The sequence below is a fragment of the Emys orbicularis genome, chromosome 4 (assembly GCF_028017835.1).
Source record: "Emys orbicularis isolate rEmyOrb1 chromosome 4, rEmyOrb1.hap1, whole genome shotgun sequence".
NCBI lineage: Eukaryota > Metazoa > Chordata > Testudines > Emydidae > Emys > Emys orbicularis.
In genome coordinates this window covers 137,359,422-137,378,437 of record NC_088686.1, presented here as the reverse complement: position 1 = coordinate 137,378,437, position 19,016 = coordinate 137,359,422, and the positions used below count along the sequence as shown (strand labels likewise).

The 19,016-nt window shown below is 50.0% G+C and overlaps 1 protein-coding gene across 1 annotated transcript in view; it reads left to right on the top strand.

The window, feature by feature from the left end:
• The window catches only part of KCNC4 (potassium voltage-gated channel subfamily C member 4), a 68,911-nt gene extending 50,121 nt beyond the window's left edge, over positions 1-18,790 (top strand). Inside the window, exon 4 of the mRNA XM_065403642.1 lies at positions 18,621-18,790. Coding sequence (XP_065259714.1) covers positions 18,621-18,790 — 170 coding nt within the window. The remainder of the gene's footprint in view (positions 1-18,620) is intronic.
• Positions 18,791-19,016: the final 226 nt, after the last annotated feature.

Sequence of the window (19,016 nt, the reverse complement as noted above, 5' to 3'; positions counted from 1 at the left end):
TAGCTGAAGTTGCGTATTTTAGGTCGGCTTACCTAGCGGTGAGGACGCGGGAAAGTCGACCGCTGCCGCGCTGCCGCCGACTCCGCTGCCGCCTCCTGCCGAGGTGGATTTCCGGAGTCGACGGCAGAGCGATCAGGGATCGATTTTACCGCGTCTTCACTAGACGCGGTAAGTCGATCCCCGAAAAACCGATTGCTACCCGCCGGATCGGCGGGTAGTGAAGACAAAGCCTTAGTCTGCAGAAGAGAAGAGTGAGGGGGGATTTGATAGCAACCGTCAACTACCTGAAGGGGGGTTCCAAAGAGGATGGAGCTAGGCTGTTCTCAATGGTGGCAGATGAGAGAACAAGGAGCAATGGTCTCAAGTTGCAGTGGGGGAGGTCTAGGTTGGATATTAGGAAACACTATTTCACTAGGAGGGTGGTGAAGCACTGGAATGGGTTACCTAGGGAGGTGGTGGAATCTCCATCCTTAGAGGTTTTTAAGGCCTGGCTTGACAAAGCCCTGGCTGGGGTGATTTAGTTGGTGTTGGTCTTGCTTTGAGCAGGGGATTGGACTAGATGACCTCATGAGGTCTCTTCCAATCCTAATCTTCTATGATCAGGATCTGGCCTGTCTGTGGATAATCCCACCTTTCCCATGGCAATAACACTACCCTGCTGAGGAGAAAAAAAGCCTCAAAGATCACAGGGCTGGATTCTGATCTTATTTCCACCAGTGTCAATGTGGCTCTGCTCACTTCAGTGGAGTTACTCTAGCTTGCACCAGCATAGATGGGAACAGAATCTGTCCCATGGTGGGTTCCCTCAGCATCCGGTCCCAAATATGCATGGAGCGTCAAGTGTATTCTGTGGCAATGAGGGGTCTGGAGTGATTTCGGAGTGTGCTGTATTGATGACCTAGGAAGGACTATGTTTCTTAAACATCCTGTTAAGGAAATATGCGAGCTTTATGTTAAGGTGAAGGCTCTTTTCTAAAAGAATCGTACTCCCATTATGCTGTTAGTCATTTTGGTCAGTTTATTAACTAGGATTATATAAGCAGGGGCCTTGATAGCTTTGGTTTCCTGCAGGATCTGTTCCCTTGTTGCATTTCCTGACTACAATCAATAGCAACTTCTTTTCTCAAATCTCACATGGGCTCCCTGCACCTAACTAGCTAGGTAAGGGCCCCAGGAGATTGCCAGCTATTTACCAGCTCCACTCAGCCTGATGTGAACTCAGGGGCAGCTGGGATCTGAGCCCAGGCAGTGGGATGATGCAGGGAGTTGTCAGTAGAACATAGCCCTAGAGGGGCATGTACAATCCTGGGGTCCATGCAGGCTCATGGCTGGAGTGGTACCCTATCTGGCCCCAGGCATTCTTAGCCAAGGTAAGGGTTCTCATGTGGCGAGCCCTAAGGGAGCGTCGTGAGGGGTGATGGTACTCTGTAGCATGGGATCGCAACCTGGGGGCTGCAAACGGTAATCAGCTACCTCCTCTTTCTTCATGGCTAGTTGGGACTGAGGTCCCCAAACTAGTTGTAGCAATATGGGGGTCACAGTATTCTTGCCAGCAAGCTAAAGAAGTATGAGCTGGATGAATGGACTATAAGGTGGATAGAAAGCTGGCTAGATCATCGGGCTCAACGGGTAGTGATCAATGCCTCCATGTCTAGTTGGCAGCCGGTATCAAGCGGAGTGCCTAGGGGTTGGTCCTGGGGCCAGTTTTGTTCAATATCTTCATTAATGATCTGGAGGATGGTGTGGACTGGACCCTCAGCAAGTTTGCAGATGACACTAAACTGGGAGGAGTGGTAGATACGCTGGAGGGTAGGGATAGGATACAGAGGGACCTAGCCAAATTGGAGGATTGGGCCAAAAGAAATCTGAGGTTGAACAAGGACAAGTGCAGAGTCCTTAGGAAGGAAGAATCCCATGCACTGCTACAGACTAGGGGCCGAGTGGCTAGGCAGCAGTTCTGCAGAAAAGGACCTAGGGGTTATAGTGAATGAGAAGCTGGATATGAGTCAACAGTGTGCCCTTGTTGCCAAGAAGGCTAACAGCATTTTGGGCTGTAGAAGTAGGAGCATTGCTAGCAGATTGAGGGACATGATCATTCCCCCTCTATTCAGCATTGGTGAGGCCTCATCTGGAGTATTGCATCCAGTTTTGGGCCCCACACTACAAGAAGGATGTGGAAAAATTGGAAAGAGTCCAGCAGAGGGCAACAAAAATGATTAGGGGACTGGAGCGCATGACTTATGAGGAGAGGCTGAGGGAACTGGGATTTGTAGTCTGCAGAAGAGAAGAATGAGGGGGGATTTGATAGCTGCTTTCAACTACCTGAAGGGGGAGTTCCAAAGAGGATGGATCTAGACCAGGGGTCGGCAACCTTTCAGAAGTGGTGTGCCAAGTCTTCATTTATTCACTTTAATTTAAGGTTTCGCATGCCGGTAATACATTTTAACTTTTTTTAGAAGGTCTCTCTCTATAAGTCTATATATAATATAACTAAACTACTGTTGTATGTAAAGTAAACAAGGTTTTCAAAATGTTTAAGAAGCTTCATTTAAAATTAAATTTAAAATGCTGATCTTAAGCCGCCGGCCTGCTCAGCCCGCTGCCAGCCTGGGGTTCCGTTCCGCTAGGCCGGCAGCGGGCTGAGCGGGGCCTGCGGCTGGAATCCCGGCTGGCAAGGGGCCGGCAGCCAGAACCCCAGGTTGGCAGCGGGCTGAGCGGGGCCGGCGGCTGGGACCCCAGCTGGCAAGGAGCCGGCAGCCAGAACCCCAGGCCGGCAGCCAGAACCCCAGACCGGCAGCGGGCTGAGCGGGGCCGGGGGCCGGGACCCCAGACTGGTGGTGGGCTGAGCAGGGCCGGCACCCCAGACCAGCAGCGGGCCGAGCGGCTCAGCCCGCTGCCAGTCTGGGGTTCCATCCACTGGCTCCTGCCAGCCAGGGTCCCGGCTGCTGGCCCCGCTCAGCCCGATGCCGGTCTGGGGTTCTGGCTGACGGTCCCTTGCCAGCTGGGGTCCCAGCCGCTGGCCCCGCTCAGTCCGCTGTCAACCTGGTGCTCAGGGTAGGGGGTGGGGATGTGGGGGGTGCAAGAGTCAGGGCATGGGATGTGGGGGGGCTGGGGATGTGTGGAGGGTGCAGGAGTCAGGGATAGGGTCATGGGGGGGATGCAGGGAGCTGGGGTGGAAGGGGGGTGCAGGGGTCAGGGCAGAGGGCTGGGGGTGGGTGGGCTGGGATCAGGGGGGTGCTCCCTGCCCCCTGAGTGGCTCATGGCAGGGGGCTGGAGGGATACGCCCCGCTCCTACCCCCCTGCCTCTTCTCCGTCGCCTTACTGGTCTGAGCAGTGAGGGCGCTGGGGCTGCTCTTCTCCCCTCCCTCGCAAGGGCCATCGGCGGCAGGGAGGGAGAGGAGGCGGGGCTCCACGCAGCACACTGGGGGAAGAGGCGGGGGAGGGGGAAGCTTGGCTGCCGGCGGAGCCTGCCGTACAGCAGCAGCTGGCAGGACCAAGCTTGCTTCTACCCCCTGCCCCCGCCAGAGAGAGCGGTAGGTGGGGGGCGGAGAAGAGCGGGCTGGGTCGGGCAGGATTTTTAAAGGCACGCTGCTGCCTGCTGGGGTCCGGCTCAGCCCGTTGCCGGGGTTCGGCAGCGGGCTGAGCGGGATCCCGGCAGGCAGCAGCGTGCCATTAAAAATCGGCTCGCGTGCCGTCTTTGGCACGCGTGCCATAGGTTGCCGACCCCTGATCTAGACTGTTCTCAGTGGTACCAAATGACAGAACAAGGAGTAATGGTCTCAGGTTGCAGTTGGGGAGGTCGAGGTTGGATATTAGGAAAAACTTTTTCACTAGGAGGGTGGTGAAGCACTGGAATGGGTTACCTAGGGAGGTGGGGGAATCTCCATCCTTAAAGGTTTTTAAGGTCCAGCTTGACAAAGCCCTGGCTGGGATGATTTAGTTGAGGATTGGTCCTGCTTTAAGCAGGGGGTTGGACTAGATGACCTCCTGAGGTCCCTTCCAACCCTGATATTCTATGAAAAGGTTAAAAACCACTGCTCTTCTGAGTGCCAGCCAGGGTGAGGCTCATCCAGTGCCCAGGGATGCTCAGCTAGGGGGTGGGACTCTAACTGCAGAGTGATTGTACTGTACCCAGCCTCAGGGGTGCCCATCCTGGGTGATGTCAGCCCTTCATTTAGCCTAAGCCTTCTCCCTCTGACTCACCCAAACTACCATATGTTCTGTCTGGGCGGCTTCAGTGTTACCCAGGCTTTAGAAAGCTGAATGAATCATCCTTTCAAAGCATCCCTGTCTCTGGATCCACACGGCACACGGATCTCCTTCTGTCCTATTTATTTATTATTTATTTTATTTAAGTCCCTGAGCAGGAAGTGCTGAGAGGAGAAAGCGTACCATGGTGTGTTTAATACCTGTGTCCTTTAAACGCAGAGAGCTGCAAAGATGTCCTCTCTTCTAATTATCCCCAAGCCGAGGTCATCACCTTCTCTTAAAGCTTTGGTCATGCGCTGGCAGGCAGAGAGAACAAAAGATGAGTTAGTGGGGCCATGTTTGCCTGCTCTCAGCCGCACGGGCAAAGATCTTTTTGCTGTGAAAGACTCTGAAAATCCTTGTTTTTGCAGGACTGTCGAATCCCCTCTGACTCCCTTGGAAGCTGGGATTTGCTCAGACCATTTGCCAGGTCTAAATGTACCCAGGGCAGGCGAGGGAAGAGGGGGACGAGACCGGATTCTCCCGCCGCGCTGTAACCTTGCTTGTTGTGCATGTGTCGTACGACCGTCTGTCTGATGTGTACCACGGTCCTCGCCCCGCCCTGCCCCCACTGACGACGCCATTAACGACTCCCGTGCTGTCTGACTGTTCCAATGAACCCTACTCGCTCCCCGTCACTTGTTGACTGACCTGTTGGCCAGCGTGATTGCTGTCGTTCTGCTGTAGTAACTTAGACGGCGCCCGGATCTCGCTGCAGACGACCATCGCTGGGCATCAGCTGCTCATCACAGACGCCCTGTTGCAGGCACCATCTGTGCTCTCACCGTGTCCATCCGCCGAGCGGTAGCTGTGGACTATTTTTTTTTAATTATTATTTTTAGACTCTGTGACGTTTGCTCCAGCCTCCTCCAATGTACAGATTCCTTCTCTAAAAGAGGCTGCTCCTGGGATTGGTTTGGGACCCATTGGACAATGGCTCCTGAGGTGCATGGGGGTGGGGTGGAGAAGCCTCCAAGAAGTCCAAGTTGCAATACTAGAGTAGCCAATGACTGCGTGCAATAGCAGAGACCAGGTGGACCGGCTGGCCTGATATGGCTAGCTTCTTTCTAATGCTGTTACATATCTCTGTGACCAAGGCAATACTAATCCCATTACCTTATATGCTGTACACACGCCTCTTCCTGTCAAGCAGTACTAGAGTTCTAATAAAGAGATCTGGGAGCTGAAATTTGGTTCTTGTACGTGTCACTGCCTCTGCATTTCCTTTGCGCAAGCTCGCTGAATCATCTGGTTATCGGCCAAACCCACTGCATCTATAAACTGCAGCCAAGACTCTGTATAACCCTGCAACACCCTGGGCCTCTATTCTACAGTACGGTCCCCCACGTTCTGTGTCCAGGTCCCTGGACTCTGTGACAGGGTCACTGGATTCTGCCTCAGGACACCTGGGTTCCACAGTGCTCTCGGTGCAGCAGACTGGAAATTCCATGGCAGCTTCATTTAAATGATTCCTGGTTTTATGTGTTCTTTGTTTTTAATATGAATGTCCCTACTTGACAGCACGAGATTGTGGAAGAACACATACTAGCTCTTTCTGTAAAGATGATTAGCAGGGAAATAGTTAGTAATGTTGACCTTTTAAATGCCATCTTTAGGTTTCAGAGTTAACAACCTCTTGCAAGGAATGGAATTGTTCACACCTCACTGAGCTGTTGTCAGGCTGCCTGCAGATTCAGGAAGCCAGCACTATATCACGAGTGATGTGGAGAAAGTAGATAAGGAAAAGTTATTTACTTATTCCCATAATACAAGAACTAGGAGCCACCAAATGAAATTAATGGGCAGCAGGTTTAAAACAAATAAAAGGAAGTTCTTCTTCACACAGCGCACAGTCAACTTGTGGAACTCCTTGCTTGAGGAAGTTGTGAAGGCTAGGACTATAACAGCATTTAAAAGAGAACTGGATAAATTCATGGAGGTTAAGTCCATTAATGGCTATTAGCCAGGATGGGTAAGGAATGGTGTCCCTAGCCTCTGTTTGTCAGAGGGTGGAGATGGACGGCAGGAGAGAGATCACTTGATCATTACCTGTTAGGTTCACTCCTTCTGGGGCACCTGGCATTGGCCACTGTCGGTAGACAGGATACTGGGCTAGATGGACCTTTTGGTCTGACCCAGTACGGCCGTTCTTATGTTCTTATATTGTTTTACATTAGGTTCATATTTTCAATTTTTTTTTTGCAGTCATAAGGCCTAGAAATATAGAATCAGATCCTCAGCTGATGTTAACTGATGTAGCTCCACTTGAGTCAAAGGAGTTGCACTGATTTGCACCAGGTGAGGATCTAGCCCCTAATAGTTTTAAATGACAGTTTAGGTTCTCCAGCACAGGACGGGGATTGAGCAGCAAATGGCATGGAATGGCAGTGTACATGGGGGCCCTGACTGCACTGCCTAGTGTTCCAGGTCACTGTTGCAATTAGCTTGTGGACATTCATTTAAGCTCACAAGAAACACATGTTGGGAATGACTCTGGAGAGAATGTACACAGGCGGGGGCTGGTTTTTGTGAATGATGGTGAAATGCGATGATCAGAAACAGAACTAGAGGGTTTCAGCCCCTGGGAATGTATCACTGGGAAAGGCCTTCCATAACACTGGAAAGAAAGCAGTGTCAAATCCTGAGTGATCAGTGGTTTTGTGGCTGATGGCCAAGCATCAATTAAAGATAAAACCTTTCTCTGAGACATTTAGAGAAACTATATATTTCCCACTCAGATGAGATAAAGCCATTTGCAAACCAGGTTGGCTGAAAGCTGCACCACTGGCTTCATAATTATATTAAACTCCATGGCCCGGTTCCAAAATGCCGCTGTTTTGCTCTCAGAAGATCAATGCTGAGCAAGTGGCTTCATTGTCTGGGTCTGAAAGCAGCTCAGAGTCACTGCGTAAATGGGCCCGAGCACCTCGGTGATGCAGGACCACAGTGGCACTTGCTGATTGACCGTGCTGTGGGATGAGTCCACGCCTGGGCTCCATAGCCCAGAGTTCAACTTCTCAAGCCAGAGTGACTCTCTTGCAGCAGCCCCAGGGTGGTAGAATAGGGATCACAGAAAGGTCAAGCAAGGCAAGCACTGGTGGAGATGTCAAAGATAGATGAGTATTTGCTGCAAACTATCTAGGTCAATGCAGGGCTGGGCCATGTATGAGGAGGTGCTCAGCAAGCAATATGAACAGCTCAGAGACTGCAAGGGGCCTTGGCAAGTGTGGAACAGAAAGAAGCAACTGGGGCAACGTTGCAGGCAGAAGGAGAAGATTAGGGACCTTCTCTTCCCAGCCGTTCTTGGTCTCCTTTAGAGGGCAGTGGTGCTATGTCCCTTATCCAATTTGGCACCACTAGGGGGCACTGTCACTAGCTCAAAGCCAAGCTGTTACTCTGCCATTGAAACTTTCATCAACAAACCGATTATTGGAATCTTGTTGAAACTTCAACGAGAAAATGAGATGAAACTCGTGGAGGAAGTCCTGTTTTTTTCTCATTGGAATTCAAAGCTTTTGATTAAAATTTTTGTCCAAAAACAATTAATTTGGGGGCAAATGTTAACCAGCTCGAATTATCAGCTTGTTAACACACTCAGCCCCAGATCTGGCATGCATCTGCTCGGGAATTTCAAAATAACCCAATTTCTAACTAGACATGTAACCCCAGGGCTGAACACACCCAAACACTGAGGAAGTTCTGATCTGGGTCAGGAATTTCCCGCTGGTTCCTGTCTCTCCCAATAGGTAGATCCAAACCTTTCTCTTCCCCGTCAGCTGGTGGCTAAGCTCCCCACCCCCTGCCCCCTTTCTATGTGATACAATCGTGCCCTATGGCTGAGCTCTGCTGGCTTTTGTTGCTTCCTCCAGCACTGTTCATCAATTACGCGATCATTTGGGGCCTGATCCAACTCCCTTTGGAATCCAATGGGTAATGGTAGATCTGTCCCTTGTGACACCTGCAGGGAGAAGGATAGGTAGCAGCAGAAGACATGGAGCGAGCATGAGACAGCAGATGCTACCCAGGGCTTCTATGCCTCTGCAAAGTGGGCTCCATTCTGGTGCAAGGTAGGAGCTGTATGGCTGGGGAAGATGGCTTCAAAGGATGTTCCTAAGTCATGCAAGAGTGGGTTATATCTCCTGAGCATTTTAGTTGCTCCTGATTGCAGCCATCTCCTTCTGACACCACACTGTTGCTCCAAAACATCCTTTTGTCCCTCCTGCTGCAGCATGCGTCCTGCTCCTAATCTCTCTTGTGGCAGATCATAGAATATCAGGGTTGGAAGGGACCTCAGGAGGTCATCTAGTCCAACCCCCTGCTCAAAGCAGGACCAATCCCCCAGACAGATTTTTGCCCCAGATCCCTAAATGGCTCCCTCAAGGATTGAATTTACAACCCTGGGTTTAGCAGGCCAATGCTCAAACCACTGAGCTATTCCTCCCCCTTAAAGATAGCTTTAAGGTGCCAATCACCTTATGATCCCAGCTAGCCACACCATAAAGCTGTTCAAGTGGCAGGCAGACATGCCAGAGCTGGGAGGTGGCAGGAGACTGGCCATTTGTGGAACAGATGCAGAAAAAACAGTTGGGTTGTGGTGGGTTTGTTTGTTGCAGCATCTTGGCCAGAATGGGAAATGCTGAGGTCACTTGTGTGGGTTCAGAACCTCCCTGTTGTACCTGGTGCCCTGCCAGAGTGGGACGCCTCTCCATGCACACATGCAGATGCTCAAGAACACAACACATGTTCACACAGAGAGGCGCACCCTTGCGATTGGAAAAGCATTTGGGAAACATGGCTGCTAAAATACGGAGGGGTCCCTACATGACTGAAATAGCCATATAGAAAGTAGCCCAGCAGACATGTATGCAGATGTTCAGGCTGAGAGCCAGACCAAACCATTCAGCGTTAAACAGTGAAGAGAGGAGTGAGGGGGGCAGCCTAGCTACAGAAGACCAAATGGGTTGATTGCCGAGTAAAATGGCACATCCTGAAAAGGGGAGCGGAGCAGTAGAGACGCAGCATAGCTGATGAGAGATTGAATCAGAAGAAAGGGACTAAAGGAGTGGGCCAGAGAGCAACTGTTGACGTAGCCTGGAGACAAAAAGGAAATAGAAGAAAACTAGAAATCCTTTTTCTTTTCTTCCCCTCGTCTCCTTTCTCTCTGTGGCTTCACACATCTGGAAAGTAAACCTACCGATGGGAAAGCCCCTCTCTTGCAACTCCTTTCTGCTTCCATCTCAATCAAAAGCAGCCTATGGCTGGGAATCAGGCATCCAACTTTGGTTTTGGGTGCCTAATACCCTTTGGACTGGTCTGCAACACTGAGACTGGATGGGAGCTGAGCTTTGAATTGCCATAGAGCAGAGGTGGGCAAACTACGGCCCACAGGACCCAGACCCGCCCCTGCTGCCCCCCTCCCCTGCAGCCTCAGCTCGCCGTGCCGCCAGTGCTCTGGGCGGCGGGGCTGCGAGCTCCTGCCAGGCAGCGCGGCTGCCGGTCCTGGTGCTCTGAGCGGCATGGTAAGGGGACAGGGAGCGGGGGTGTTGGATGGGTCAGGGGTTCTGAGGGGGGCAGTCAGGGGGCAGGAAGTGGGAGGGGGCGGATGGGGGCAGGGGCCAGGCTGTTTGGGGAGGCACAGTCTTCCCTTCCCGGCCCACCATACAGTTTTGGAACCCCGATGTGGCCCACCCTGCCATAGAGCCTTTAAGATGTATGCAGAGGTTCCTGCCCCAGACAGGGCCATGGCTGCTGCACCAAATGGCTTCTTTGGTTCCAGGAGTTAAAGCCAGGTGAACCAGGTGCAGTCTTTCCAGTGGCTGGTCCCAGGGAGTTGTGTATGCAGCAGTTGCAGTAGCAGACTCCAGGTAAGATACCTGCTATTGTTCAAACAGCAGAAGATGCCACAAATGGAAACCTGCTGGCATTTCTAACCTGGGCTCTTGCTGCGATCCAGTAAGTTCATCCTCCATAACAGATGTGTTCCCTGCACTTGGTCTAGGCAGAGGAGTATGGACCAGAGAGGTGCAGTGGAGATAGAAGTGGGATCCCTACCAAGTAGGGCTTCTTGATCCTGAGACAGCAGTGTGGATCTCCAATCTCAGTAAGGTGGGAATCTACTGGATGTGGCCTCTGCTTTTCCCCAAGGCTTTATACATGCTTATCCAGCTGGAAGCAAACAAACCCCTCTGAAGCGATTAGCTGTGTCTGTGCCTTAATGAGGAAGGGCTGTGATTCTGGTGTAAAATAATCCTCCGCAGCCCGTGAGAGAACAAGGCCTGATTGGGGCAGGTGTCTGGGTTAGTGTTAAGATAGGAGGAAGCCCTCACAGCCTCCTGGAGGGGCAAGAGCAAGACCAACCTTTCCTGGGGCGTTAGGTGCCCAAATCCTATTGAAACACAATGGCAGTTGGGTGCCTAACTCCCATCGGCTCCTTTTAAAAATCCCAGCCCCCATGGCTACAAATATCTTTATCTCAAGTGCTGTCTGCTCAGAGATGATAACACCTCTCTCTTATTATCTTAGATCTCAAAGCACTTTGCAAAGGAGGGTTGGTAACATCACCACCACTTGACAGCTGAGGAAAGTGAGGCACGGGGCGAGAAAGTGACTGGTTCCAAAGTCAGCCAACAGAATAGAGCCCAGCTCTCCTGAGTGCTCTATTCACTAGGCCACACTGCCTGCCCTTATAATACTTGGCACATCCCTAGCACCTTCCGACTGCGGAGATCAAAGCGCGTTAGAAAGGTAGGGTCACCTAGCATTGTCTCCAGTTTAAAGATGGGGTCTGTCAGTCGCAGAGGGATGTGGGGCCAAAACCTCCGCGGGGTGTAAATCAGAAGACACTGGAGCGGCAGCCGTTTGCACCAGCTGAGGCTTGGAGCCCAGAGAACCCAGTCAGAACCGTGCCAATACGGGGGTAACTCCACTGACGTTAGTGGAGCCACTCCAGTGTGACAGTTGTGGAGCCAGCGTGAAATTGGGACCTCCTCTCCCCTGCTGCAGGTCACAATCAAGCAGAGAATCCAGTCCCCCACCCCAGGCTATGGTCCCCTTCTCCAACTGCGACATGGTGCGGCCTCCTGTGCTGCTCTATCTGGTGCCCTCATGCTGTGGCGGGATAGAGCCATACAACAAGCCCGCTGTTCATCAGCACGCGCTGCTGGAGCTGATGATGGCACCTGCAGTGTGAACACGGCAGGCCAGCAGGGCACCGGGGGAAAGAACAAGCCACAGAGCGGAGGAAGCAGAGATGAGGGATGCCGGCGGGTGCAGCAGAGTCCCTCTCCTGCTGCTGCACTGGGGAGCTGCTGCTTACTAACAAGACGCAGAGGCCTTGCTTGGGTCCAGCCAAGCATTGCGTTCATCCCAAAGTAGTTGTTTAAAGCCAGTTGCTATAGAGTTGCTATAGCAAGTTTGGAACACTCAGGAGGCAGGATCCCCTCCCGGGGGGGGGATTTAACCCTTTCTGATCTGGCCCAGAGGGACAGAGAGATGAGTGCTCTGGCTGCAATACCAGTGTTTGATGGTGGGGAAAAGATGAATTATTTAACTAAGCCCAAAGGGGGATTCCTGGCAGATAAAAGAAATAACCCATGCCGGGGTAAGAATGGCTTGTAAATTACGCACACATTCCCCCTTGGGAAGGATGCAGCTGGCTAGCTGCTCTCCTCGGTAATAATGATCACAATCGTTTGCATTTCTAGTGAGCCTTACACCCACAGGTCTCAAGGCACTTTGTAGATATTAATTAACCAGTCCTCGCCAGAACCCCTGGGAGGCTGGACAGGGTGCCTATTTTACAGAAGGAGAAGCTGCGGGACAGAGAGGTTAAGGACCAGCTTTTCAAAAGAAGGCGGCATGCATGGTGGGTGCTGAGCTTGTCTGAAAATCTGACCAGTAGTATCCCAATGGGAGCTGCTGGGTGCTGAGCTACTCTGAAAATCTCAGCGCAAGTGGCAAATCTGACCCTGAGCTCTTGTGAAAATCTGGCCTCGGGTGACTTCCCTTAAATGCTATGATGAGGCAGTGACAGAGCTAGGAATAGAAACCAGTCCTGCCACCCCATGCCCCATTCTAACTATCAGACCACACTCCCTTCTGCAGAAGGAAGAGAACCCAGGCATCCTGGCTCCCCATTTGAAGCAGGGGTGCTGAATGGTGCATTTCCTGCTTAGTTTTGTTTGGTTTTGCTTACCACGCTAACATTCTTTTGGGGGATAATCAGGGAGACTTTAATCATAATTTCTAATATTTGAATACAGGGGGATTAAAATACCACAGTCGAGAAAGGACACAGAGAACAGAAGACACTATTGTGCAGCAGCAACCTGAACTCCAGCTGATCAAGGGGGTTTTGTAAGGGAATCTGCTGTTTATTTAAGGGCGTGTGTGTGTTTTCTCTAGACTCCCGTTCTTGACAGCAAGCCCTTGGAATAAGTCTCTTTTGGCAAGACTTTTGCTGTTGGACTGTATTACTCGGCTCAACAGTGCCTCTGTGTATAAAGCCATCACAGGCAATACGAGACAGGAGGGAATGAGTCCGCAACATACTCACAAGCCCTGTTTCCTCCCCGAAAACAAAGAGACAATCCCCCCTCCCCACCACCAGATTGGATTTATAGCCCCCCAAAGCACTTTGTATCTTATTTCCAAGCGCTGGACAGAGAGAAAGCAAGAGGAGAGAAAATACAGGTGGAATGACAGGAAAAAGGGAAAGGCAGTCAGCCGGCGAGAGGAGAAAAAAAGCCAGAACGAGACAGACCGTGAGAGACTAGAGCAGAGACTGAAAGACAAACTGGGACGAAGGCACGAATCCAAAAATAGACACTGGGCACCACATGCCTGCAGGTGAGCCTGCGATGAGCTGGAGAATGTAATAAAAGGGATTTAATAAGCAAAAAAACAATATTGTAAAATGGGCAGAGGGGGGCTGCTCTGAAGTGTCCTGTGCTGCTGAGCCAAACGGTTGATTGCATTACTTTTAATCTAGGAAAGTAGCCCCATGTGTCCGATCAGGCAGGAACAAAACCCAGCAGGGGTGTCAGCATCTGGGCTGCCTCCCATCTGTCAATAGCTTTCAGGGAAAGAGATGCCCAAGACTAAATGCATCATTATGGTGGCAATTGCACTGGAGAAGGATAGAGAAGGGCTGTCTTTGCAGAATATGCAGACCGGCACTAGCCTATATAGCTGCCATATTGCACTGCACACCCACATTTCATTTGCTGTCACCCCTATGCATCATTCAGCACTGCAGTGAAAAGCGCGTAAAGCCAGACCGTGGAAACATCCAATGAAAAATAAATGTTATATATATTTAGCCCTGGAGAAGGGCTCCTCCCACACATTTCAGATCTAGCTCTGGATGTCCACTTCCCTGAGTTTCACTCTGATGCTCTCGTACCAGCATACATAAAATGATGGGGTCTAAATTAGCTGGTCCCACTCAAGAAAGAGATCTTGGAGTCATTGTGGTTAGTTCTCTGAAAACATCCACTCAATGTGCAGTGGCAGTCAAAAAAGCCAACAGAATGCTGGGAATAATTAAGAAAGGGATGGATAATAGGACAGAAAATATCACGTTGCCTCTACATAAATCCATGGTACGCCCACATCTTGAATACTGTGTGCAGATGTGATCGCCCCATCTCAAAAAAGATACATTGGAATTGAAAAAGGTTCAGAAAAGGGCCACAAAAGTGATTAGGGGTATGGAACGGCTTCCATATGAGGAGAGATTAATAAGACTGGGACTTTTCAGCTTGGAAAAGAGATGACTAAGGGGGGATATGATTGAGGTCTATAAAATCATGACTGGTGTCGAGAAGGTAGATAAGGAAGTGTTGTTTACTACTTCTCATAACACAAGAACTAGGGGTCACCAAATGAAATTAATAGGCAGCAGGTTTAAAACAAATAAAAGGAAGTATTTCTTCACACAACACACAGTCAACCTGTGGAACTCCTTGCCAAAGGATGTTGTGAAGGCCAAGACCATAAGAGGGTTCAAAAAAGAACTAGATAAATTCATGGAGGATAGGTCCATCCATGGCTATTAGCCAGGATGGGCAGGAATGGTGTCCCTAGCCTCTGTTTGCCAAAAGCTGGGAATGGGTGACAGGGGAGGGATCACTTGATGATGCCCGGTTCTGTTCATTCCCTCTGGGGCACCTGGCACTGGCCACTGTCGGAAGACAGGATGCTGGGCTAGATAGACCTTTGGTATGACTCAGTAGGGCCATTCTTATGTTCACAGATCAGAGCTATTGTTGCAACCAATCCCAATCTTGTACAGGAAAGGAAGATATTAAGGCTGTCAGTAGTTAAATCGGGGAACTGGGAGTCAGGAGGCCTGGGTTTTCGGCAGCTTACTTGCTCTGTGCCCGTGGGCAAGTCTGTCACTCTGGGTCTCAGTTTTTCCATGTGTAAAATGAAGATAATTATATTTACCCACCTCAGTGAAGTGTGTCAAGCTTCTTGCTTGGCACATGCTAGCTCAATGCAGGGGACTATTAGTGTTTAGCACTGTAAAATCAAAGCAGCGAGACTGAGATTGCTAGCTAGCCAGAGCCACGGCTGTCCTTTTGTCACATGGTTGTACAGCGCCTAGCACGATGAGGCACTACTACAAAGGGAATAAATAATAATTAGCGAGAGCACAATGTTACTATCCAGGCTGGGGCTAAGGAGGAATCCTAACCTCACTGAGAAGGCTGATGGATGCTGTGAGATAGAAACATTGAAACCCTTTGGGCCAAATTCCGCCCCTGATGTGAAGCCCCTGCTGGTTGCAATAGGAGTCAGTGGTGCACTTTTGAGCAGAATTTTGGCTCTTCACTAGTTCCTTTGAAGACAGGAGCAGCATGGAGCTGAGGCGTGGCCTGACTCCTGACCAACAGGCAGTCGACCTATCACCTAAGGTAGCTGTGTTGCCTCTGGCAAGTAGAATAAGTAGTTTCCCCCCTTTGCTGGAGCTGTGCTTGTGCGTCAAATTCTCCCCACCGCAACTAACATGCTCAGCCACCAACCTTCCTTCAAAGGTGCCTGATGCACCAGTCACTTCTGATTCCGCCGCTAACTGGTCAAACGAAAGGCAAGTGGCCTGTAGCAAGCTGTTCCCTGCCCACCCTGGGGGATAGAGATCTGCCGGCAGCCCCTGTTTTAACTTGGCTGATGCTCAAGTCTGCCTTTGAAAGGGCTGATTGAAGCAGCCCTCTTTCATGTAAGGGATTCGAGGTAGAGAGAGAGAGAGAGACAGACAGCGCAGACTTCCCCGATGGGGAGGAGCCGATCAAATAGTCGCTGGATGAAATCGATGGTATGTATCATACTGAGCCCTTTGACCCATGCTGGGCAGCCAGAGCAGGGGAGGTCTTCTGATAGTGGCCTTTTGTCTATCTCTTACTGTAGCAGGGCAATCACCCCGCTCCAGTTTGGAAGGGGTTAACAACAGCCCTGGGAAAGGGCTGCCCCGGGGAGCCAATCATGAGCGGACTTGAGGCAGCCAATCAGGGCCCAGCTGGGCCAGTATAAGAAGGGCTCCTGGGGTGAAGGTGGTGAGTCTCATTTCAACCTTAGAGTGAGAAGGACCTAGCTACCTGGGAGTACAGGGTACCTGGGGCGGGGCGCGGCGCTCCAGCCTGGCAACTCCCCAGGCTGAGGCCTTGTTAAAGGCCTAAGGAGGTACTGGGGCTGCAGAGGTAGCTGGTCCAACCCCCTTGCCAATGATGAATGGCCATAACAGACTGCAGTGTGCCCCAGGAAAAGGGGGCTAGATGATGACTGGCAGTAGCCACTGAGGCAAGGTGGGCATAGGGGGAGGGGAGACCCAGTGTGTGGGGACTGCTGTGGAGCAGCACCTCAAGGTATGGGGCACTGGGGTCCGGGAGGGACACGGGGCCTGTGGCAGGCTAGACACCGGCCAGCAGGAAGTGCTCTGAGCCTGGAAAGAGCTAATTCCCGGACTGACCAGCAGGAGGCGCCGTGGTGGTGAGTGCTTGATTCACTACACTTATAATCATACTCCCTTACTCTACTGTTTTGTGTCTAACGGTAGTACCAAGAGGGCTCCATTGTGCTAGGCGCTGTACATATACATGGCGTGAGCCAGTCCCTGCCCTAAAGAGCTTACAATCTAGCAACCTCACTTGTCAGGAAGCAGGGCCTGCAGCAGAGCCAGTCTCTGGGCAACCTAACAAGCACAGCTGGCCTGGATTGACAGCCTGATTGGCTACCCCACCTCATTGTTTGAAGAGTCAGCAGAGCCACTCATAAGCTCTGCAGCAGTTCACTGGCTGCTCAAAGCATTCCCCCATGGCTCTGACAGCTCCTGTTCCCACCCTTGCTTCACTCCAGGTAACCCGGTCTAGTCCCTTGGCTCTGTTTCCTGACTTGTGATTTCAGCTCTGACCCTTGGCTTTGATGCCTGGCCCCTGACTCCGACTCTGGCCTGGGTGCCTATTCCAGACTTCCAATTCCTGCTCTAACAACTAGAGATGCCTGCCTGTGTTTTGGTCACTGACACTGCTGTGGTTTACAGGAATAGGACAGAATCCCTTTAAGAAGCTTGTGAGCCCTGTAGTGTTGCTCACTGTGTTCAGTGTTTTAGAAGCTGCAGAATGCCTGCCAGCCAGCACAGCAGTGTATGTGCGTAGTTAGGCCTGACATGTTGGGTATATTTGGTAAATATGGTTATTTGAGATCTGACAGTGCCCATGTGGTTTTTTTTTTTTTTTTTCAGATTATTTTGGTTGTGTAAATAAAGGGTAAAAAACACAGCACCCCCAAAGGGTATGTCAGCATTAGAGGCTGATCAGTAAAAGCAAGTCTGGGGTGAACAAACCTTTGGCGAGTGTCCAAAAAATTGTGGTTTAACTCAATTAACCTGGTAAGTAACGCAAGGTAAAAAACTCTAGGCCTGGTCTACACTAGAAAGTTTTCCCGGCATAGCTACGTTGGACAGGAGTGTGAAAAAATCACCGACATAACTATGCCAGCAAAAACCATAATGTAGACGCAGTTGCTGGTACAGCTTATTCCATTTGGGGAACTGGCTGACACTATGCCATCAAAAGAACTCTGGCTGGTATAAGCTGCATCTCCAATGGGGGGGCTTGCCTCTCTAGCTATAGCAATAAACCCTTTTTAGTGTAGACAAGGCCCTAATGTAGACATATCCCAAAGGGGTTAACCACGACTAGCTAACTAAACATCACTGAGGCTTGGTTTGCACTGGAAAGATTTTCCTGCTATAACTATTTTGGATAGGAGTGTGATTTATTTATTTTTTTAACTGAAATAGTTATACAGGTAAAAGCCTAGTGTAGACACAGTTATACTGGTATAAAGGTGCTTTATTCTAGCATAGTTTATTCCCCTTCCTGTATGGGACTAACTATACTAGTATAAGGACCTTTATACCTATATAACTGCATCTATACTAGGGGAATTTTAGGGAAGTTGTAAAACTTTAACCATACCAGTGTAGTTAAAGAGGTACAACTTAATAGTGTAGACAAGGCCTTAGTTTAAAAATGTGTTTAAAAAGTGCTAGTGGATACGTTTGAAAACACCATTCATTCTCCAAGGCTAGATGAGACCCAAGTGCCTGGACCAGTGGGGTATCTAGACTCTATAATAATTCATCATCAGAAAATAACTATGGAGCAGGCCCAATACCATGTGACTTAGGTGCCCAATCACTCTGCATGAATACCCTACAGTGACTAATTGCAGCGACCAACCCAAAAATGAGTTCTGGAACAGCGTGGTGAATAACAAATACCTTTGGGACAAGTTAGCTGCTTGCAAAAGGATCTTAGACAGGGATTTTGTCCCTGATAACAGCCACCTTTGGCTGGCCACCAATTCATACAGTAGGTGTAACCCTATTTACAGTGCTTTGAACCATGACTTGTCCCAGTGCAGATTATCCCAGCTCCATCAGTGCAACTAGTGACTTTGCTTTCTCTACACTGGGGCTTCGTCCCGTGTAACTACACCAGCTGCTGAAATCAGGGCAAATTCCCAGTGTGGATGAGGCCTGGTTTGCTAGCAAATATGCTTAATCGTGAAGAACTCAGCCAGCCCCTAAATGTCCGAAGCCTTCTGCCATCAATATTTACCACCCCCATCGCAGATCCATCTTGTCTTCCCTGGACTCTTGGCAGTTTAATTTGACAGCAGTCTATAGCTCTCCTGGCTGTGCCTTCTCTGCACGTCCATTTCCGCTCTGACACTTCAGACTTTTACTCTAATGGGGCCTAGATTGAGATTTTGTCACAGGACAGCTCGTTGATTATGTCCAGTTCCCGGTAATTTAATGTGATGCAAGCTAATAAATAAATCAGACCCTGAATGGCTTCTCTTTACAGGTAAGGAGTGGAACTCTCAACCTACTTTTTTTTTTTTTTTTTGCTGGAGAGAGAGATCCTCATACAGGTTTATTTTATTTTCCTTCTTACATGGAATTGATGGGAAAATTTGCCTTAATCTTCTTGTCGTCAGGATGAAGCTGTTCGAAGAACAGACAAAAATTACCTAAAATGTCCTTTCCCCTTTGTGACACCCAATATTCACCACTGTCATGTCATTAGGATATGTTTTGTACAAAGTATGCCTTGTAAGATATCATTCCAAAAGTCTTGATCTGCTAGACAGTAATATCTCATTGGGTTGTATGTGAAGTTATGAAGTTTGGCTAGGTATGTGTTACTGAAACATGTTGTGAGGTTGCAAACACCCACAAGCAGCCTTTCAGGTACAACAGT